The following is a 23,335-nucleotide window of genomic DNA, read 5'->3' as shown; positions in this document are numbered from 1 at the left end:
CGGGGTGTGGTCGGGATGCCGGGTTGAGGGCTGCTCGCCAAGCCAGGGCTTGGACTGACGCGCCAGCTTAGGTGCTTTCAGTCTTCGGCTGTATCTGGAACTGCTGCCATGTGGCGGAGCGGCTGCCGGCGTCTCGGGGCGTGGCTCTGCTGCCCTGGCAGTGGTCTCCGGGCCCCCGCCTACAGCGGCCGCCGGGGCTTGATCTCCTGCATCGACCGTAAGGCTCACCCCGGAGAACAGGTGTTCGGGACCCGGGCTGGGGCCGTGGTCTCCGCGCCCTTGGAGCGCTCTGTCACCCCGAGGAGGTCCGCACCGCCTTCACCACCCGGCCGGCACCCGCCTCTACCCCCATTCCCTTTTGCACCCTCCTCCATCCCTCTGGGAGGTCACCCCCGGCTCGGCTCCTCCCCACCCACCCCGGCCGCTATCCTGTCCTCCTGGGTAGCCTTGGCGCTTCTCACTCTTTCCGATCTCAGCCCACCTGTCGCGCCCCTGGTCGTCGTCAGCTAGTCCCCCACCTCCACACCACCACCACCCCGCCCGGCCCAGAGGACGCGGTTACGAAGCAGCCTCCCAAAACGCGTGACCCAGGCCTTTCCCTCGGTGCGGAGCCCCGTCCTTTCTCCGGCCCACTGCACCCCTCCACGGCTACGATTTCCCACCCGGTGCCGCCAGCGTTTTGAAACAAGCACTACCTCGCTATTTAGTCAGGATCACTGACAACAGCTGTCTGGTGTGAATGAATCAAAACCGTACCTATTTTTTCAAAACCGTACCTATTCCTTGGTCAGATTGGCAAAAGTATATATTTTTGGTGTGCCACAGAGTGTTAGTAATTAGTTTGTGTGTGCTGTAGAATGAACAAGGTTGAAAATCGCTTGTCTAGAGGAACTTGGAGACTCAAGTCTAAAACAGCCTTTGTACTGCCTCGGGGCCCTGCAGCTAATACAGCTTAATCCCTTTTGCTAATGCTATTATTCCTTTATTGTTCACGGCCTCCTTAAACTTAGTTGATGTTAACCTCCTGACATCGTGTTTCATAAGTGCACTTATGAAATGAGTGCAATAACTAAGCACTTTACATTTATCCTCACAACTCGAATACATTGTTGTGATCCCTGCTTTTAGACGATTAGTGATTGGTTAGACTTTTGACTCTGAGTGCAGAAACGCGTGACTTCGGTTTTTTTAAATCATAACAATAAGTCATAAAGGCAGTAAGAATGTAAAAAGTGGTGCTGGTGATGATGAGAAAAAGTTAGATTGTATAAATGTACACCTATAGCTATAAAACACTTTTACAGTTGAAATTCCTAAAGAAAAAAAATATATTGCAAGTGGGGAACTACCAGCATTTACAGACCTGAAGGTCTTCGGGACCAGGCAGGTGACCTAGATGGGAGCACCAGGGAGGGGTCGGAAGGACCTCGGCTGACGGGGAGATCCCCAGTCACTTCCTGCTTCTGTCAAGCACCTAACCTCCTTTCTCTTCGGAAATTTTTTTTTTTTAATTTTAAGTAAATGACACTCTTTTTTTTTTTTAACAGTGGAATAGTCTATGAATCCCTTAGACTGACCTTAGGCTGTAGAAAGTACACTGAGGTGTGGAGTTCGGTTCTCTCCTCAGTGCCCAGCACTTCAGAAGGAGCTGCCCTGGTCTGGCGTTAGAGCTTGGTACACAAGGTCGCTCCTGTGCGGAGCAAAGCGAACAGGAAGTAGTTCTGTCAACCAGAAGGTTAAATAGGAGTATTTCTAGCAGCCAGCAGTGTAGCTTCAGCCAATGAGGTGCTTGTTCACATTTTTAAAGGAAATTATCTTTTAAATAGTAAAGTAAAAGGAAATTGTCCTTTCAGCATATTGTCCTACTTGTTAAAATGTCAAGTGGGGAACTTGTTAAATGTCAAACTAATGGAAGTGATCAACAAATATTTCTCATTGTTTCACTGCACATTTTAATGTGAAAATAATTTTAAGAAAATTGTGATTTTATATTTCAACATATATCACACACATATAATTTCCTCATTTTGCAGGTAGTGTCATTTTGCAAATGAGGTAATTTATTCAATGTCTAGTGGAGCCCCCTCTGTTGACAATGCAGTAGCTGAGTTGACAGATGTACCAGACTTACTGAAAGATGCATAATTAATAATTTGAGAACCAGAGTTCAAATGACTAATTCCTTGACCAGCGCACTTTCACTATAATTGGCTGTAATTTCCCAAGCATTCCTTAAACACCAAGATTCTCAAACAGAACCATTGATTCTGTGCGTTGGATGCCTTTAAAGATTATTGTATATTTGAACTTGTTCTGTGTGTGTGTTTTCACCTCTCATGCTTCTGTTGCTGCACAGTGAAGACTTTCCCCCTCTCAGTGGACCCTTTTCTGCGTAGCTTTGCCAGTTTAGTGTGTGCGTGCACGTCAGTGGTGTGCGCTGGCTCCTTGGCCTCTGCCAGTGACCTCGGTAAACTTCATGAGGTTTCTGTTTTGTTTCACAGTGTACGTTTTCTGGGAATTTAGGTATTTTTAATTAGTAACCATGCTATCTTGTGTAGATTTTGCTTTTTAACTTGCCTTTGCCACTTTTTCCCTCCAATTATGCTTTCCTGTCATTAGCATCCCTTTAGCTAAAACTATTTGTTATCTTAAAAAGTGTACCTATGTTGTATTTACTTATACATGACTTGCATACACTTGTTCCCTGTTATTTACTTAGGATGCCATTAAAATCTATTTTTTCCTTGAACTACTTGCTTTACTGTCAAGTACTATTAATAACAACAATAATAATAACTGTAAACATTCTTGAGCTCTTGCTGGGGCTGAAACTCTGTAGCACTTCTCCTTACACAGTAAGATGTGTGCAGTGTCATCATTTATGTCATCCTTTGTGCGGACAGGCCATGGTCATCTCTGAAATCCCGCCGCTGCTCCGCAGGAGGCGTCAGTAAGCGCTCTGGTGTGAATGGTCCGTGAGCCACGGTCTGCAGGGTCTTTCTGCAAGGTTGTGCAAATGAGTGGCCCAAATCCTAGTTGGAGAATCATGAATTGCTTATTAGGGATATTCCTGAGGATAACACCTAAGGTGCCTGTCTGCTCTAGGCTTCTCAAGGCAGCCTAATAGTCTCTCATCCTCACAGCTATTCATTTCTGAGTGTTCCCTTCTAATGGGAGCCCTGATACAGACAGACTGCTTTCTCCTACCTCCACGGGAGATGCCCAGATCTGCCCTGGAGAAACAGGCTTTGCCACCCAAACTCATTCTCTGCTGGAAGGGCTCCGCAGTGTTGGCATGAGGCACTGAAATGAACTTTTGTTGAATGTGGATCTATGGTCTTTAGTGCTCGTTAGCCTTACCCCAGAATGACCAGGTTACCACGCAGGATGAAACCTTACAGGCGTGTCCAACCTGCGGCCTGTGGGGCTGCCTGTAGCCCAGGGTGGCTGTGAATTCTGCCCAGAACAAAATCATAAATTTACTTAAAACATTGTGAGACTTCTTTGTGATTACATGTTGCAATGTATTTAATGTGTTGCCCAAGACAACTCTTCTTCCATTGTGGCCCTGACACACCAAAAGGCAGAGGCCCTGACACACACCCCCTGCAAAGTGCTAGTAGCCCTGCATTTTCTCTTCCCCTTCACTTTTACAGCTACCATTGCACCTCCTGGCATCGCCGTGCCTCCAAGTCTAAGCACACACTGCTTCATTTGTTTTAGCACAGCTGAGGCAGGCAATCCTTTCGAAGTGTCCGTACTAAGAAACAATAGAAGAGAAATAAGAGCGTGAACATTGTAAGTCTGATTCACCTTGTGCAGGTTGCTGATCCTGCTGTGGTGTGCTGGCTCCCAGAATCTCTGGTCCTCTCTTTTCTAAATTCTCTACACAATCCCCACAAGGTTGTCGTTGTTCACGGGAGTTTTGCCTAGGTCTTCACTTTTAGCTTCTGGCCTGCCTCTGGCTGGAAGTCTGAATCACCCTGCAAAACAGGAAACTTATTTTAGACTTTACTTTACTAGCCAGTTGACTTGCAGCTCTGCTGTCCAATTCAGTCCTGCCTTACTCTGTGCAGTTTTTGAAAAATGGGGAAAACTAAATAGAGTTCATGTCATTAGGAGAACTGACTCATTAAAGAAAGTTTGTGAAGTAATGATGTCGTGAATTGAATAGTCACTCTGATTCACGTAGGCAGGTATGGATGTTTTCCTCCTGAAAAGGACCATCTCTGATGAAACACTTATAGTATAGTCTTTGACAAAATGTTTAATGCTTTAGAAAAACGTCTTCCCACAAAGGTGTACTGCCTGCCTGTTGGTGTTGCTCAGTTATTCATCGTCCTTCAGTTCTTAGGTACCTTAGACCTTCAAGTGAAGGAATCACCCAGAGTCACCACACTGAGAGGATAGAAAATGTTCTAAGAATTCTGAATCCCCGGGGTGAAAACAGATTGGTGAGGCCTTCACCATGTTGCAACACTGAAACACTTTCATCAACACTGTCCTTCACGAATGTCTGAGACTTGCCAAATGTGGAGCTGCATTCTAAGATCTTTCCCTTAACTAGGAGAGTAAGCCGAATTACACATATCTTCCTTTTCCAGTTGAGCCTTCAGACTGAGTGTTGGCGCAGGTAGACAGCGGCAGACAGATGTACGTGGAGGGGGCACAGTTTCCCCAGGATACTGACACAGCCCAACGGAAAAAAGGCATTTACCAAAATGTGCCCGTTGTTACTTTAATGGGGACTTATGAGGAGGACAAGATGAAGAAGGGTATTGAAAGAATAACTAGGAGGTAAATAAAGTCGGTCGATCCACTTGGGAGTAAAGGAACAAGGGAAAAGGAGGTAATAGTGGGTTTGCCAAAAACTTTGTTTAGTTTTTTCTGTATGATGGCTCTAATAGCCCTTAGTTGTCTTTAACTTCATTGGAAACATTTTTTTTAGGTCTTACTGTGACAGCTGTCATTTCAGCATGCATTGAAAAAACTTATCAAAATTGGTGAATTTTTGTGTAGCCATTTTAATATTGAAGATGAAAGAAAATATGCAATATTTTTGGCATATCTGCTTTATTATTTCAAGAAGGTAAAAACGCAACTCAAATGCAAAACAAGATTTGTGCACTGTATGGAGAAGGTGCTGTGACTGATTGAATGTGTCAAAAGTGGTTTGCGAAGTTTCTTGGTACTGTTGACATTTTGGCCAAATAATTCTTTGCTGTGGGGCTGCCTTATGCATTCAAAAATGTTTAGCAGCACCCCTGGCCTCTAGCCACTAGAAGCCAATAGTAGGAGATAGCCAAGTACTCAAAATATCAAATCAATAAAGTTATTGGTGAGAATGAAAAATCTGTGTTTTATTTTACAGAAAACACTAAATGGACTTTGGCCAACCCAATACATCAAAGAAACGGAATAACAGTGGGTGATGTCACTGTGCGGGTGTTGAAGGCAGGGCTGTGTGCGGGAAGTGCTCCGACAGGGTCACCATCCCAGCTTCGTGGTGCTCGTTTGCGGCACTCTCCCCGGACCCCTGTGCTGGAACTGACTGGGTGTGATCTTGCCCACAGCTTCCACGGGACTAAATGAAGAACAGAAAGGATTTCAGAAAGTGGCCTTTGACTTCGCAGCCCGGGAGATAGCCCCTCATATGGCCGAGTGGGACCAGAAGGTAGACGTTTTTCTGTGGCTAGATAGTCCCACAGATGCCTGTCTTCATCCCCTCGTAATCCTGTGTCCACTGTTCATTCTCCACTTACAAATGAGAGTACTGGTAATGAAGTGATTTCTTTTTTTAGAAGGTACTCATCATCTTGAAAGTACCGGTTTTGTTTTTATTTTATTGTACAAGGATTTGGAGCTTTTCTGTAAGCAAGGCAGTTGTTTTGATAATGAAAAGAAAACCAGTCCTTATAGAATGCATTTCAACCGATACCACTGTACACACGAGAGAGAAGCATACTAAGCTAAGAGAATCCCTACACTCCCAAATGCAAACATGCTCATCCCTCTCTGTGTCCTCTGAAGAAGTGTCCACCTGTGAATCACTTACTGATGACTCTGCTCCCTTTTGTGCACAGGAACTGTTCCCAGTGGACATGATGCGGAAGGCTGCCCAGCTAGGTTTCGGAGGGGTCTACATACGAACAGATGTAGGAGGGTCAGGACTGTCACGGCTCGATGCCTCGGTCATCTTCGAAGCCTTGGCTACAGGCTGCACCAGCACCACAGCCTATATCAGCATCCACAAGTGAGTGCCCGGTGCTCACTGGGTTGCTTGGGAAATTTTGGGTAAATAGGAAAAAAGATGTGTCTTTTCAGGTCAGTTGCCTTGAAGAACCAGACAGTTAAAGGTTCATTCCGGGTCTGCTGCTACCCGTCGGACTTGAATTTGTCATTATGTATGTGGCTTAGAGAATCAGGCCTGCCTGCCTTCCCCCAAGTCCCAGATCGAACGGCCCCAGACTTCTCCTGTACAGTGGTCAGGGCCAGGTTTTCCATTTCCTCAACCCCAAAAGGACTCCTCCAGAAATTTGGGAAAGTACATAAAACTCTTAGACTTTCAGGAGCTCGGTTAGGGAGCTAACTAGAAGTAGCATGAGTGTCCATGTGAGAAACAGTTTGGCCTGGATTATCTCCAGGTGGTACGTTTTCTGGGAATGTGTTACAATCCGGCCCTTCCTTCAAAGTTGAATCTCCTCGATTGTGACTTTTCCCTTCCCACTCTCTCTTCTGCTTCTGTCTCCCTTTCTGCCTTTGCTTTCCTCCCCCCTCCCCTTCCCTCTCGCATTTTCTTTTCCATCTCTTCCTCTGTGAGTGCCTTTTGTCTTTGCTGTACTTGTCAGCATGTGTGTCTGGATGATCGATACCTTTGGAAATGAGGAACAGAGGCACAGATTTTGCCCACCGCTCTGTACCATGGAGAAGTTTGCTTCCTACTGCCTCACTGAGCCAGGTGGGTTTGCCATACCGCAGGTGAGATGCTACTCAGGAGAAGTCACTGAGTACTCCTTAGCAGGTTGATACACACCACTGTTGTTTGCCAGGAAGTTTTGTTATAGAGTAACAGCTTCTCATATGACTGGACATTACGAAACTCAGAGGCCTCTAGGGCAGTTTCTCCGGGCTCACTGCAGGACAGTGTAATGAAAATGGAAAACAGTCTGACTGCTGTATGCACTTTTTACCAAGTATGGAGAGTTCCTTTGATGGTCTTGATTTTGAAGTATCCAACTCTGAGCTGTTTGCCATAAGGGAGGGTTTCCTAGGAGATTGAACTGTGCTGGAGCTCCCTTAACTTCGCTGACTTGCTCCCCACCCTCTCTGACCCCTGCCTTAGGAAGTGGGAGTGATGCCGCCTCCCTTCTGACCTCAGCTAAACTTCAAGGAGATCATTACGTTCTCAACGGCTCCAAGGTACCACTGTGCTTTCCCAGAACAACTGGGAGAACAGTTGTCTCCACCTTCTGCTCACATGGCCTGGACCCTTGCTGCCTGCGAGTTAATATTCCCACAAGGTTTTTACATGCTTGGGAGAGAACCTGTGACCCACTTCCCTTTATCACCTTCCCTCTTTCTCTCTCTTCTGATCTAGTTCCAGATAATTTCATTCATTTTAGTCTATCATTTTCACAGTCTCCTCAGTTAGATCCCTGATTGCCTAGTCAGTACAGTTTCTTTTTAGCCCTCCTCAGGGGCTCTGTGCTGTCGTGCCACTTGCCGTCCTGCTGTCGTGCCACTTGCCGTCCTGCTGTCCTGACCCCCGTGCACCACCTCCCTCCCCACAGGCCTTCATCAGTGGTGGAGGTGAGTCACACATCTACGTGGTCATGTGCCGAACAGGAGGACCAGGCCCCAAAGGCATCTCGTGCGTTGTCGTTGAGAAGGGGACCCCTGGCCTTAGCTTTGGCAAGAAGGAGAAGAAGGTAAGTGGCTAGTGACAGGAAGCAGTTCCAGTTCTGATGCAGCCCCCGCCAGACGGAGCTCTGCTGTTTCTGGAGATAGTTCACAGACATTCTAACTTGCCTTGGAGGCGGTTGCTTCTAGTAGGATTTTGACAGGGACGTGTGGGTATTAGTGCGCCTCGTTAACCACCAGCAGGCCCCTGGCAGCAGCGGCTGAGTTTGTCGGTCAGGCCTGCAAGCTGCCTGCTGTTCTAGTGCGAGCGGTATTCCTCTCCTCTCTCTTCTTTCCATTTTCAGCCTGTGTCCCTTTCCCCGTTTTTGGTTTGGGGGCGCTCTGTTATCTCAAGAATAAATACTTACAGGAGATTTGGTGTTTACTAGAAGTCTCAGGAATGATGTTTTGGGGCTACTTTTTTTTAATAAAAAGAAAGTGTAATTCTTTGGAGATGGTTGTGGGTATTTCAGTAATGTTCAGAGGGAGGACATTTCCATGGGTGTTTTGAGAACACATTTTTAGGATTGAGAAATCTTATGGCCAGGCCATGAGCAGTGGGACTGTGATTAAGTAACTATTGCTGGTGATAAGGGTGAGACCCATTTAGATTTGTTAGGCCAGACAATCAGTCATCTACCTCTGATGTTTACTTTCGTAGTTAGAACCTTGGGGGAGAAATCAGGTAATGAAATCACCCCTAAATGTCCTTCTTTCATAGCTCCTAGTAGGTCCAAATTTCCCTGCTTGACCCTTCCTGATCCTGCATAACTGCCAAGTAGTCATTAATGCCCTTTTAACAACGTAGCAGGTATTTATTTACTAGGTGCATACTGTATGCAAAGCCGTAGGCTAACTCCTAGAGGGATACAAAAGTCACTCCTAGCCTTGTTTAGGATTATGAGGCACATGCTGTCTTGTCTGTATGAGACACACGTGCTGTGTGTGATGCATTGTGTTAGCCACAAAGTCTGCTTAGTTTCTTCTGTAAAATAGAAGACAGATTTTTCATTTTCACCAATAACTTTATCGATTTGATATTTTGAGTACTTGGCTATCTCCTACTGTTGGCTTCTAGTGGCTAGAGGCCCCGGGTGCTGCTAAACATTTTTGAATGCATAAGGCAGCCCCACAGCAAAGAATTATTTGGCCAAAATGTCAACAGTACCAAGAAATTTTGCAAACCACTTTTGACACATTCAGTCAGTCACAGCACCTTCTCCATACAGTGCACAAATCTTGTTTTGCATTTGAGTTGCGTTTTTACCTTCTTGAAATAATAAAGCAGATATGCCAAAAATATTGCATATTTTCTTTCATCTTCAATATTAAAATGGCTACACAAAAATTCACCAATTTTGATAAGTTTTTTTTAAACGCATGCTGAATGACAACTGTCACAATACAATCTAACAAAATTGTTTAGTTAAAGACAATCAAGAGCTACTAGAACCATCGGACAGAAAAAGACTAAATGAACTTTTTGGCCAACCCGATATAAGACATACAGCTGTAAGAGTTCTAGGTCCTAGGAATGTTCATTTTGGATTATACAACACAGAATGACTTATATAACCTGACACATAATTCCACAGGGTCCAGTCATACTAGTTTAGGTATTTGATGTAATGACTATTTGAACACACATACTGAGGTCAGAACTTTCTGTTCCATTTCACATTAGGTGTTTATATTCTGGTTGGGGGGACAAGTTCACAGGTAGCCACCATATAGGCCGTATACTGTTGGAAGGTTCCAGACTTACGGTGATGAAACTGGGAAAAACAATCCCACAGGCACAATTGCCACACTTGGGACACGGGTTGAGTGAGAGAGAAAGCGATTTTATTTCAGGTGCCTGCAACCCGAGAAGAGAGCAGGCTCACGCCTTAAAAACCATCTTCCATTTATTTCTGACTTCCAGCCAGATGGAGGCGTAGGTAGGCACACTGTGCCTCCTCGAACAACCAAACTAAGGACAACAACAATTCAGAAACAAACAACCAAAACTGAAAGAAAATTAAACTGTATGGAAGTCCGACAACCAAGGAGTTAAAAGAGACACATTCATCCAGACCGGTAGGCGGGTCGCAGTCGGGCAGAGGAGCAGAGAGGGTCGTGGCACAGGAAGCTGTGACACTGGGTGCACAAGGCACCCCGGGTGCGCACTGGACTGACCCTGGGGACCCAGGCAGGGCTGGCAGACCCTGGGTGTGTGTGGCAATGGGCAGACCCAGCGAGGCGGCAATTGAGAAGCGGGGCACCGTGCGCAAAGTGGCTGACTGACCGGGCAGCAGTCCCACATTGGCACGCAGATAACTGGGGAACGAGATGGATTGCACAGCCCAGGGTCCTAGTGCTGGGAAATAAAGCCTCAGAACACCGATCGAAAATACTTATGGGTCGATTCCCAGTCAGGGCACATGCCTGGGTTGCAGGCCAGTTCCCAGCAGGGGATACACGAGAAGCAACCATACATTGATATTTCTCTCCCTCTTCTCCTTCCCTTCCCCTCTAAAGATAAATAAAGAAATAAAATTAAAAAAAAGAAAAAACACTTGTGGGGATTGAGGCGCAGGGAGAGACTCACAGGAAAGTTCCACCCTCACAGGAAAGTTTGTTGGAGAAACCCACAGAGTCCTAGAACGCACACAAGCACACCCACACAGGAATCAGCATCGGAAAGGCCCAATTTGCTTGGGAGCAGCGGTGGAAGAGGCTGAGGTGCCACAGACAGTGGAGCAAAGTGCCATTTTTTTTCCCTCTCTGACCCCGCCCCCACATACAGCATCACAACCCAGAGACTTGAGTTGCCCCACCCTGGCTAACACCTAAGGCTCCGCCCCTCATACCTAACAAGCACGACCTGACGAAAACATTATGGCTCAAGCAGAAAAACAGCTCAAAGCCCCAGAGTCAATACTTCTAAGTGACAAAGAGATAGCTAACCTATCAGATGCACAGTTCAAAACACCGGTGATCAGAATGCTCACAGAACTTGTTGACTTTAGCCACAAATTACGTGAACAAATGAAGGCTACACTAAGTGAAATGAGAGGAGATGCACAGGGAACCAATAGTGATGGGAAGGAAACTGGGTCTCAAATCAAGGGAGTGGACCAGAAGGAAGAAAGAACCAACCAAACAGAAAAGAATGAAGAAACAAGAATTTAAAAAAGTGAGGAGAGGCTTAGAAACCTCCAGGACATCTTTAAATGTTCCAACATCTGAATCATAGGGGTACCAGAAGGGGAAGAAGAAGAGCAACAAGTGGAAAACTTACCTGAACAAATAATAAAGGAGAACTTCCCCAATCTGGCAAAGGAAATAGATTTCCAGGAAGTCCAGGAAGCGTAGAGAGTCCCAAAGAAGTTGGACCCAAGAAGGAACACACCAAGGCACATCATAATTACATTAGCCAAGATTAAAATGAAGGAGAGAATCCTAGAAGCAGCAAGAGATAGGGAGACAGTAACTTACAAAGGAGTTCCCATCAGACTGTCAGCTGATTTCTCAAAAGAGACCTTACAGGCAAAAAGGGGCTAGAAAGAAGTATTCCAAGTCACAAAAGGCAAGAACCTGCATCTAAGATTGCTCAATCCAGCAAAGCTTTCATTTGGAATGGAAAGACAGATCAAGTGCTTCTCAGATAAGGTCAAGTTGAAGGAGTTCATCATCACCAAGCCCTGATTATATGAAATGTTAAAGGGACTTATCTAAGAAAAAGAAGATAAAACACATGTACACTAAAATGACAGCAAACTTACAATTACTAACAACCACACCTAAAGTAAAAACAAACTAAGGAAACAACTAGAACAGGAACAGGACCACAGAAAGAGAGATCACATGCAGGATTAGCAACAGGAGAGAGGGAGGAGGAGAGGAGAGTAAGGTACAGAGAATAAGTAGCATAGACGGTAGGTAGAAAATAGGGGAAGGGCAAGAACAGTATGGGAGATGTAAAAGCTAAAGAACTTAAAGACACATGGACATGAACTAAAGGGGGGGAATGTGGAAGGGGGAGGGTGTGCAAGGTGGAGGGGATGAAGGGGGGAAATGGGACAACTATAATAACATAATCAGTAAAATATATTTGAAAAAAAAAGCAAACATCTTCCAGTGAAGCCAGTGATGTTTATAAGGGAGTTGGTGGGAATTTGGGAGAGGGAGAATTCCTAGGCAGCAGTGTGTACATGTAGTTTCTCTTGAGAAAGCAAATTGGGGGTGAGGGGAGGGTAAGTGAAGCAGAGCCGTACAGTTCTGCTTGGGCTTGTTCCTCTTGTTCTGATGTTACGTTGTGACGTGTGTCAGCCAGACCTCTGTGGTTCATTGTGGGGGTCAGTGCTCCTCGTTTTGGAACAGGTTATTCCGCTATAAGAAGACCCTGGCCAGAGAGGAGCATAGGGCTAATTAAAAGCACAGGGTTAATTATACACTGTGATCTGTTACGGAATGTGTAACTGGGATCACTGCACTGGGAATATTCGAGCGCGATGAGGACTCTGCTGTCAATTCTGGCTCCACCTCCGTGGTGACTTAAAGAGTAGTTTCTTGCAATTTACTAAGAAATAGACGTTTTGATCAGAAGCCAAGCTTTTAGCATTGAAGAAAGTCATTTCTAGAGATTTAGTGTGTTGCCAAATTTGCTAAAACAACAGGTGATTATTTTAAACAAAATACATGGAAAAAAAAAGTATAACCAGCCTAAATTTTAGAATACTCCCCTAAAATAGACCTAATCCTATCTGGTATCTGTGAAAACAAAGAAAACTAATCTAATTCCTTTTCCCATTTCCTCAAGTGGAGAGGGGCGCGGTATGGTAATCTAACGTTTGTTGGAACTTTGCAGCCACTTGGTGAATCTTAGCGATGCTGGTTTCTACTTGCTGGTAGATCTCAGGAGGGAACAGTTCTCTGGGTTCCCCTGAACATGTTAAAAGTATCTGGAGTTGGAGTGCATTTTCCAATCAAGCTTGCAGCAAAGCTGCTGCCTTTCTGGGGAAGAGGTTACTTGTGTGTGTAACTTACAGGGCAAGTCCTGTCCCAGCAGAGGGATGGAATGTTCAGGAGTATAGAGGAAGCTGTGTGATGACTTAAGATCTCTGCGTTGGCATTCTAAAGGCTGGAGAAAGGTCTTTTATTGCCTCTGTCCGGTAAAGCCTGCTACCTAGGTGATTTCCTGATTTCTTTCAGTCACTCTTGTATTTAAAACTGAGTAAGTGCCTCCAGCGTCTACTAAAAAAGGCAGTCAGTTTGTTCCCCACTATCAGTTGTACCCGGGGCTCCTAATGATGGGTTGGGAGGTGTCCAGAGGAGTCCTTGGGCCCCCTTATTTTACTTATCTTCCTTTGTTTATCCCTTTTCCTAGTCACATGAGGCTTTACACCCTGGTGACCTTTTGTACATGGCCTTGCTGCAGTCTTGGGTAACCGCCTGTCCCATTCCTCCCTCGAGGATCTTGGCTCTGAAGCCTTCAGGGGATAATGCAGGATCTCTTCCATGACTTCTCTGTGGGAGAAGGGTGATGTGTTTCTGCTGGGCCAGCAGTTCTTGCTCTCTGTCGGGGGGGTGAGGACCGGCATGGAAGGGGGTGGCGACGGCGTCTGGAGGGGGCGTTCCCTGAGTGCAAGGAGGGCTGTGGCCTCGTGGGGACAAACCGTGTACACATGTCCGTATTATATGGCAGAAGCTAGAAAATTCAGGATCCAGTTTATTTCATAAATGAGAAATAAAACTTGGAAGACAATTAACTGAACTACAACTAATGTCCATAACTGTGTAGATAGAGTCTATCTTTCCCTAGGGTCTCAGGGAAATACAATTTTTCTTTCCCTAAAATCATACTTGTTTTTATCAAAGGGCCAAATCAATTCATTTATTGCATTAATCCTGGTTTCAATTCAGCCTAATATTTGCATAAACACAACAGGAATACCAGTTGATTATGTAAGCTTTCTTAAATCCACTTTGCTGGAACCTTATAAGGAATTTCAGATTGAGCTTCAGTTAGCTTCTCAGGACAAAGAAGCCAAGCCACACAGTTACCATCCAGCTTTGCCTGTAAGAGCTACAGATTTGGGTGCATTCCTCAAGCCCTTGTGGTTCTTCTTTGCTAGGTCCCAAGAAAGCACCATCACTTCTTACCTAGAAAGCCTGCCGTGAACCAACCACATGAATGAGCAAAGTACCAGGTCATTTGTCCAAGGGCTTGTATCAGCTTCAAAGTCAGTCTTCATTCCTTAAAACTTTCTGATGACCTCGAGAGTCTAGTCATGTCTCACTCAGACATGACATTCCAGTCAAAGTCTTGGTACATAAAACTGGCTTTATGTGTCCTCTTTTGAAGAAATGAAATTCCTACTGGGTTTATGCAAACAAGTATATCGCTATGAAAATAGTAATTCTGGAGGGATTAGGAGGGGAGAAAAAATAAATGTCTCAGTATTGCTTATGAAGGTATAATTTACCAAATTGCTTTAAGAAAAAAACAACTTCCCTTATATCTGGAAAACAAAAGATTACCAATTAGCAATATTTTCAACAAAAAGTTATAAAAATTATAATTATTTTTAGTTCATTCAGTTCCATAATCAGTCTTTATTATTTCTGATTTGCCAGTATATCCATAGATCCAGTTATTCTACAGAGTTCTACTGATCTTCATTCAGTTCAAAGGTTTGATCTGAAAATTTTTCTCAGAAATATGTAATTTAGAGTAAGTCCGAGTCCTTTCCATGGATTTTTCTGAAGGTGTAACATATTTGAAAATGCATCATAGCAAAACAATGACTTTCTCTGTAAATGACGGAAAAAACTTAAAATGACATAGTTATAGATCTGATTATAATGCCATTGATAAAGGAATTTGCTTTTCTTTAATAACCTTTTAAGATAACAGTTGAAATTACAAATGAAAGTACATTATAACTTTGTAGACTCTTGGAGATTTTTATATAGTCTCTAGAACAGTTATTTTAATGATAAAATACATGTATACAAATAAAACATACAATGGTTATTATTTTTTTAATTTGACAAAGCTTCCCATGTACTTAAGTATTTGAAAAAGGCCTAATCAGTTTAAAATTTCTTTATAAGGAGAGAGAACAAATCCTTGAGGTATTCCAAGGGCCCATTGGGATGACTCAAAGCCAGTTCTAGCTCAAAAGAAGTCTTAAAATGTAAACTCTGGGAAGGTTGTCAAACATACTTGGCTAAATGATTATATGTTATTATGAAACAATATTAAATTATTTATTTACTCAAAGTGACAACAAAAGGCCCTGACCACTGTGGCTCAATGGGGTGGGCATTTTCCCACAAACCAAAAGGTCGCCAGTTCGACTCCTGACCAGGACACACACCTGGTGTGCAGGCCGGGTCCCTGGTTGGAGGTGTGTAGGGGGCAGCTGACTGATGTTTCCCCACGTCAATGTTTCTCTCCCTTTCCCTCTCTCTAAAATATATAAATAAATACATTTTTTAAAAGTGACAACAAAAGTTTTCAAACACAAGCACAGATTAGCAAAACTATAGTTCTTAGAATTAAAAAGATGGGTTTTTAAATAATTAAGTACCTGATAATATAATATGACACAACTAATTTAATAATATATAGCATCTTTGCTTTCTAGGCAGATACAGAAAAAACTTTTTTTTTTAATGGACTGAAAAGGAACCAAACAAATTTTGTATTAGTTTACTTTTGATATTTAGATTAATTTACCTACTTAAATTCATTATTCAGCTTACTTATTTAATTTCCTATTAAGATTTCTATTTATAAGCCTTCTTACCCATTCAGAAATAACCAGCTTTAGAGCAATTTATTTTTTCTTTAACAAGTACTATTATACCTTGTATCTTTTATTATGAAACCATACAATTTCTTTCTAATTTAATTAGAATTCTTAACTGTAAGAAACCTTGATTTTTTTAAATGAGAACTGAAAGTAAGTAATTCACATTCTTTAGATTGATACTTTTATGAACGCATTCCATAACTTTTTAGAAACACTTTTTTTATTTGCATACACACTCACATTGTCAAAAGACATACTTCAAATAAAGTACAAGATATATTCATTAACAGATCTAAATATATCCTCTATTTTCTTTGCAAGAAGAAGCCAAAAGCAGGCAAACTTAGATCAATTAATATTTCAATATTGTTATTTCAGAATATCCAGTTATTTAATAATTTTCATCATTTAATGTAGCAAAATTCTGAAGTTTTAAGTTACCACAGACTTTGGAAAATTATGTTTGGATATATGTAATTATTATAGAAAAGTTTTATCAAAAACTGTTCATTTTAGTTATATCTATTTCTGTTTTTATTAGGTATTTTTAAAAATATATTGTTCATGCTATTACACTTGTCTCAGTGTTTCCCCTTTTGCCCCTCTCTACCCAGCCACCCCACTTTCTTATGCAGTCCCCACACCATTGTCGTCCATGGGGCATGCATAAATATTTTTTGGCTAGTCCCTTCACCTTCTATTCCTTTCCCAGCAGGGCATAGCAAGCAACCAGTGCCAAGAGAAAGTGAGGGATAGTCCCTGAGTGAATTCACTTGGCAACTGTTAGGGACTCCCAAGGTCTATCTCAGGGCCAGTCAGCCACAGGCAGCCTAGGGAATCCCCTCCAAAGTCTGAGGACTTACAACAGGCTCTCATTTGCTCCTGGCTGGCTCACCAAATCTGACACTGCTATAGACGACCCCAGAGGCCCAACTGTCGGCCACCGCGAAAGCCAAATTCATGTGACAGGTGCTGATGAGGAGGAAAAGTGGTTTTATTTCAGGTGCTAGCAACCTGAGAAGATGGCAGAGTTTGAAAGAGAACAAGATTGCTGCTGGATCAAGTGACTGGGAAGACCTCAGGAGGCTTCATTGAACTAGACTGACGGAGGTTGGGACTAGGCTGTATTTCCAGTAGAGGGAGCAGGATAAGCAAAGTATGGGTCTAAAAACCCAGTAGCTCCGTGCGTAAACCAGCTTGCCTAGTAGCTCCAGCTTCTAAGTGGAGAATACTTACAGGTGACCTCTGGAAGAGAAGGCTGGGAAGAGAGGGTTGGGCTGCATTTTAGAAGACCTTAACTAAAGGGCTGAGGCATAAAGTTTATCATCTAACAAAAGGGACCTATTCAATGTTTTTATATAAGGAAGTGGTAGTGATGTAAAGACAGCAGTATTTTCAGAGAGCTAAGGAACTGGGAGATTTTATATAGTGTTATTTTAAAGTCTGCGTCACCGAACCTCAGAGTTCCCTGAAGCCTTGGGAAGGAGCTGGAAGAGGAAGTGAAGGAGTCGAGTAGTGAGAGTCCTATTCTATTTATATAGGAAACATCGGAATAAGATTTTATTTGATGAAGGTAGCTCTGCTGGCTTTCTAGTGCAACTCCCTTAAGGAAAAACCAAGACCACAAAAAAGCCCAGTAATTTGGTGAATGATGAAGAATACAGCTAGTTGGTTGCATGACATGGACTATATCTTAGGTATTCAAAATTTTCTCTGGGACTTGTGACTGACATATTCAGGGATGTTCTGGTAAATCAGCTATTTGGGAAAGCCAACCACCCCACCAGACTCTCCTAGTTCGCCAGTTTTTGTGGTGTAATCCTCCCACCGTGGCTGACGTCAGGCCACCAACGTCACTGAAAGCCAGGCTAGGAAAAGACGTGCTTGTCTCTTGGGCACTGGTGCCGGCACATCACCGCATCTCTGCAGCTAATGCTGAACTAGGTGTGGCCAGTACCGTGCAGGTTATTTATAACATCCTAGAACACTAAGCTTGTGAGAGGAGAAGTGTGGCTATTGTTAATAATGCTAATGTCCTTTTATAAGGACAAATAATTCTTATATATATCTTGTAAGATTAGTAATTCTTATATTGTCTAAGGCATTGTACATACAGAGAGGCACCGGAAATGATGACAGCCCCTCCTCAACCCTAAACGAAATTATGAGAAACATCTGTGAGTAGTTTAATCTAGTAGAGTGAACATTAGAATAGATGCTTTTAACATGTTAAAGATGGTTAGCTGAAAAATGCCTGTCAAATATTTAAATCTGAACGTTCATTTTCCCTCATTTTAAGTTCTCAAGGGTCTGGTCTCAGGGAAGCGGAGCCTGTGCTGCCCAGGTTCGTCCAGCACTGCCCCGAGCAGCGAATGCTTGTGCAGCCATGCACTCCCTGATTTTTGCCAGGTGGGGTGGAACTCACAGCCAACCCGAGCTGTCATCTTCGAGGACTGCGTCGTCCCTGTGGCCAACAGAATTGGGAACGAGGGGCAGGGCTTCCTCATTGCCATGAAAGGACTGAACGGAGGGAGGATCAACGTTGGTGAGAACACGAAGGGGCGGCCGTGAGGCGGGGGGTGGGCAGGCGTCCTCCCAGCTCCATCACAGCGTCAGCTCCCTTCCTTTGCAGCTTCTTGTTCTCTTGGGGCTGCTCATGCTGCTCTCATTCTCACCCGAAACCATCTCAACGTCCGGAAGCAGTTTGGAGAGCCTCTGGCTAGTAACCAGGTAAGTGCCCAGGTGTCTCTGCTTTGCTTCCCAGTCTTTGCAGGAAACCTGCTCTGGGGCCCACATTCTCCAGGAAAGTGGAATTCTGCCTCCATCTGAGCCAGAATTGGTGCTGTCTGTCTAACAGTAATTTTTCCCAGAGGCAGTACTATAAGTGCAGGGCAAGAGAAGTGGACTTAGAACTTGTAGGCAGTACATTTTCTCTGTAGAAGAGGCAGGAGGCTTTGAGGCTTCGAGTCACTTTGGGAAGATTCCTTACAGAGATGTCTTCCAGAGGGCCCCAGATCAGGTGCTGCTCTAAGCCTGTCTGTCTTGTCTGGCTCTCTTTTCCCTATTGCTGTAGTACCTGCAGTTCAAACTGGCTGACATGGCAACCAGGCTGGTGGCCTCACGGCTGATGATCCGCAGTGCCGCCGTGGCCCTGCAGGAGGAACGGGAAGACGCAGTGGCCCTGTGCTCCATGGCCAAGCTCTTTGCTACAGATGAATGTTTTGCTGTAAGTGGCAGTGCATGCTCTGTGGCTCTCCTGGGTGAACAGGGAACACTGGTAGTTTGAGTTGTTTTGAGAAGCTTAAGTCAACTCGGGATGCTTCAGGGGTCACCTGGGGGCTTAAGGGTATAAGTTCACTCATGAGGGGCCTGTAGGGGAGCTCTCATAACTGGCTTTTTACCTGTCCCATGCCAGTACACACTTTACTCTGTCATTGTCACTTGGTTGTGGTCTAGATGTGATCTGCCTTGGAAGAAGGTTCAGAATAGCCCAGTGCCTCTCATTCAGATGTGCCATGTTTACAGTGTCAGGGGCAAAGCCATTTCCACATGGAGGCTGTGTTGCCACTGGATGGCACCTGAGCTTCATAGAATCCCAGCCGTGGTGGTTGCAGGCCGCTCCTCCCTACGAGCCAGAGAGACAGGGGTCTCTGCTTTGCCTGTCTGGTGGCAACCAACAAGTTCAGTTGGTGAACTCCTCTTGTTGTCTCTGGCCACAGAGAACATGGAGCCCCTTTCCTGCTTGGCTGGTTATCTGTAGGTTGTTCTTTCTCATATTAGTCCACAGCAGGCTGCCAGATTGGGCGTGAGGGTGGAGAGACAAGCCACTTGTTCCAATCTTCCTGATGTTCAAGAAGCCTCATCCCTGTCTTCCTGCAGATCTGCAACCAGGCCTTACAGATGCATGGAGGCTACGGCTACCTGAAAGACTGTGCTGTTCAGCAGTATGTCCGGGACTCCAGGGTCCACCAGATACTGGAAGGTAAACATCCAGAGGTTATTCTCGTCTTTTCTGAATGGTTGCAGTATCTCCAGCCTCATGGCTGGTCTCAGCGTTTCACCTGGCCCTGTATGTCAAGGGCATCCTCCCTCTTCCTGACCCTGCTCTGGAAGGGCCTCTTGCTGCTGTGCAAAGAGCACTAGCCAGGGAGTCAGGAGGCTCTGTTTGGTCACGTGAGTAGGCCATCAATTCACTTCACTTCTCATCTTTTTCTTTGCAAATTTTAGAGAAGGTGGAAACTGAGATAATACATGAAAAAAAAAAAACACTGAAAACTCTGGCAGTGACTGCTCTTTACTGTTACAAAGTGACTACGTGGTCCGTACAATAATTTACAGGGTGAATGTGAGCCAATTTGATGACCATGGCCTTCACAAGTTGATTATCAGCCAGATGGTCTAAAACACAGGTGGCAAACACAAGGCTCTCGGGCTGAATCTGGCCCTCCACCTTGTTTTATCCGGCCCTTGTTTCTACCCGGCAGCAGCACCAAGCTCCTTGCCCCTTGTTAAGGAGTAGGTACATTTATACAGTCCTAAAATTACGTTTGCCCCTCTGAAGGCAACTGTGAGGCTGATGTGGCCCCTGGTAAAAATGAACTTGACACCCCTGGTCTAAAAGATATCTTGTCAGTTTTGCTACTGGATTTCTCAGTAAATTCAATCCTAGAATGTGGGTATCTTCTTGGTAATCACAGACTTTTGGGAGGAGAAATGTGCAAACTACTGGAGTCACACTCAGGGCGTGGCCTTCTCCACTCTCCACACCAGGGCATGCGTCTTGAAATTGCACCCCTGTGTTCCAGCTAGTGCAGGCAGCTGGCACTGGGACAGTGCAGGAAAAGCAGATGTGGCACAGGCTCGTCTCAGCGACTCTCGGTGAAATAGTGTGGAGCTGCTTTAATGGGCCATAGTGGAAGCCTCTGAGCATTGGCGTCCATGCTGCTTGCAAAGCACCCTTCTCAAACTTGAGCACACATGCGAGTCACCAAGTCACCAGGAGGGTTTGTGAAGACAGATTGCTGGGCGCCCCCACCCCGAGTTTCTGACTCAGTGGTCCTTGGGTGGCCTGAGAACTTGCATATGTAGGAAGTTTTCAAGTGAGACTGCTGCTGCTTGTCTGAGAGCCATACTCTGAGACCCACAGCTCTTGTGGAATGTCCAAATCACAGGCTTCTCAAGGTTATCTGCTGCCTCCCAGCCTCGCGCCTCATCCCTGAAGTATGGTCATGAGCTCAGTTGCTAGCGCACCAGTTACCATAATTTGCTGTGTATAATATGCACTTTTTTGCCCAAATTTTTGAGGGAAAAATTATGATGTGCATTATATATGGCTAGTAGTAATTCCATAGCTATATAAACGTTTTTAATCTTTTATTTATGCTTATGCATTAAAAGTATAACTCAAGAAAGCAGTAACGATATCCATGTGCAAAATAATACCCTGGAGTACAAACATGTAAATATAAGTAAATAAGTAGTTGAAATAAAAATTTACAACAAAAGATTTTTTCCTGAAAATTTGGGCCAAAAATGCAGGTGTGCATTATATACGGCAAAATATGGTAAATGAGTCTTTCTCCTCTACTCCTACAGTTACTTTTTCATCCAGCATTATGAGTGCAGGAGGCTTTACCTTTGTCGTAACCCCGTCTTTTAATCATGGTAGAATAAATGGGAAAAGGCAGATGCATTCATTTCAGGCCACACCATCATCCACTCCTAGAAAAATGTGGGCACTGACCTTTATCACTTTGTTGTATCATGGACTTTGTTACTGGATAGATCTGAATTTTAGATTCGATTTTTTGGAAATGTGGTTATTTATCCCTCATGCAGGTTCATATTTCTCTTTGCCTTAAAGGACACTGTAAAAATGAAGCAAGTGTTTGACCTGCTTTCAGGGGAATGTTTTAAAATTGAGTGTTCCGATTACCAAAGAAATGGGTGTATTTATTATTGAAAACTTATAAAATATAGGGAAAGTAAAAAAATGTTTCCACATTTTTTTACTTTCTTATGTTTCCACATCCAGAATTAGTACTTTGCACTCCTTTTATATTTAAATCCAAAAATAACTCCTTTGGTTTTTTTCTGTGCTTTTAGAGTTCATTTTTTTAAAAAATAGAATTACACTATATATACACCATTTCTTCTTCTCTTCCTCCTCCTCCTCTCCCCTCCCCTCCCCCACCCCTCCCCCTTCCCCCCTTCCTCCATCTAAACATTTTTACCTTCAGTAGAGGTTTTTTAAAAGTAACTCAATTCACTTTCTGACACTTTTCTGTGGTTCATCGAGAAGTCTGAGGTAATTTGGTCCACGCAGGGATAAAGGCAACAGCTGTCACTCACATCCATGCTGCCCTGAGCTAGGCTCGGAGCACCCTGGTCAGAGCCTTGCAAAGGTGGCAGACTCTGCTGCTACTGACTCCTTCCTGCTTGCCCCGCCTTACAGGCAGCAATGAAGTGATGAGGATGCTGATCTCTCGAAGCCTGCTTCAGGAGTAGCGCCCAGGCTCCGTCTTCTGGCAGGATGTTTAACTTGCAGCTTGACTTACCCTCTGGCAGCTCCTTGTGGACGGCTCTGTTGCAGAGGTGTCATGGATTAGACAGAAGGCCTCCTCTAGGCAGACCCTTCACTGTGCGTTGGCAGTGGTGCAGCGTCTTCAGAGAGCTGGAGGAGCCGCCTCTATGGGGGGTGTCACAGAAGGACACACTACCTTGTTTTCCTGTTGCACACAGGTGACCAGTGCAGACACATCACCAAACCATGGGCCTCTCTTGGATCTGCATCACCTCGATTTGTCTGCATTTGGCTGGATCACTGGGTCCTCTTCCAGGGATCTGGGTACTTCCATGGAGGGTTTTTCCTATTTGTAAAGCAAAGGCATGGGAAAGGAAAATGGAGAGAAAACGGCCTCCTCTCTTTCCTGTCCTCTGCACCTCAGCTACAGGTGTGGAAGGGCTCTGCGGGTGCACTGCCTGTAGAGCACACCTCTGAACACCAATCATGATAAAACTAGGGTCAGGAAGACCTTGTTCCTGTGACTCAGTGGTATCTGGGGTCTGGACTCCCTGACTCAAGGACAGTCACTGAGGTCACTTGGGACTTTGAATTTTTGTTGTTGCTTTCTTTTTTAAGAATCATGTAGTTTGGGATGGCATTCAAAATTTCTATAACCCTTTCTAATAAATACTTTGAGTATATTTTTTCTTATCTGTGTTTCTGTTTTCTTTTTTGAAGTTGCTCCTCTTTTTAAGTATTTTTAATTACTGCATTGATAAATAAACCTGCCCCTTTCTGTACCGTCTTGAGTTCTGCTGAACTTGATTTTTATTTTATTACTGTAACTAAGCCTTTGCCACTGTTTTTAAATTTTTTATCATATTTAATTAAATACTTAACTAGATTTTTGAATAATAATAAAGAATCTCTCCTTGACCTAACTGGCTTGAAGAAAATAAGCCCCTTAGATTACTGATAGCTTTGTAAACTAAGCATTGTTTATGATTTATGAAAATAGATTTAAAGTCATACTCAAAAATGGAGACTTGTCAGAGAACCCTGTTATAAATGGTCATTACGTCACTCTATGCCCTCATCCCTGTCAAAAAAAAAAATGCCCAAGGCA

The 23,335-nt window shown here is 44.1% G+C and overlaps 1 protein-coding gene across 3 annotated transcripts; it reads left to right on the top strand.

Annotated features, from left to right (window-relative positions):
* Positions 1–3: 3 nt before the first annotated feature.
* Positions 4–22,920, top strand: ACAD8 (acyl-CoA dehydrogenase family member 8). Of its 3 annotated transcripts, XM_053659446.1 has the most exons (12): positions 133–217; positions 4,605–4,797; positions 5,574–5,674; positions 6,084–6,253; positions 6,849–6,958; positions 7,343–7,419; positions 7,791–7,928; positions 18,114–18,249; positions 18,337–18,434; positions 18,778–18,930; positions 19,584–19,686; positions 22,446–22,920. In XM_053659446.1, the coding sequence occupies exons 3-12, from the start codon at positions 5,654–5,656 to the stop codon at positions 22,715–22,717; spliced, it is 1,278 nt and encodes a 425-aa protein (XP_053515421.1). In that variant the 5' UTR covers positions 133–217; positions 4,605–4,797; positions 5,574–5,653; the 3' UTR covers positions 22,718–22,920. The 3 variants fall into 3 exon arrangements, with proteins under 3 accessions (XP_036994185.2, XP_036994184.2, XP_053515421.1); XM_037138290.2 differs by lacking the exon at positions 4,605–4,797 and having other exon boundaries at positions 4–217; XM_037138289.2 differs by lacking the exon at positions 4,605–4,797 and having other exon boundaries at positions 4–217; positions 22,159–22,535.
* The last annotated feature ends 415 nt before the right edge of the window (positions 22,921–23,335 follow it).

Source organism: Artibeus jamaicensis, unplaced genomic scaffold (genome assembly GCF_021234435.1).
Source record: "Artibeus jamaicensis isolate MK-2021 breed Jamaican fruit bat unplaced genomic scaffold, CSHL_Jam_final scaffold_660, whole genome shotgun sequence".
NCBI classification, from domain to species: domain Eukaryota; kingdom Metazoa; phylum Chordata; class Mammalia; order Chiroptera; family Phyllostomidae; genus Artibeus; species Artibeus jamaicensis.
Note: the sequence above shows the minus strand (reverse complement) of the source record. Positions and strands in the feature narration are given on the sequence as shown.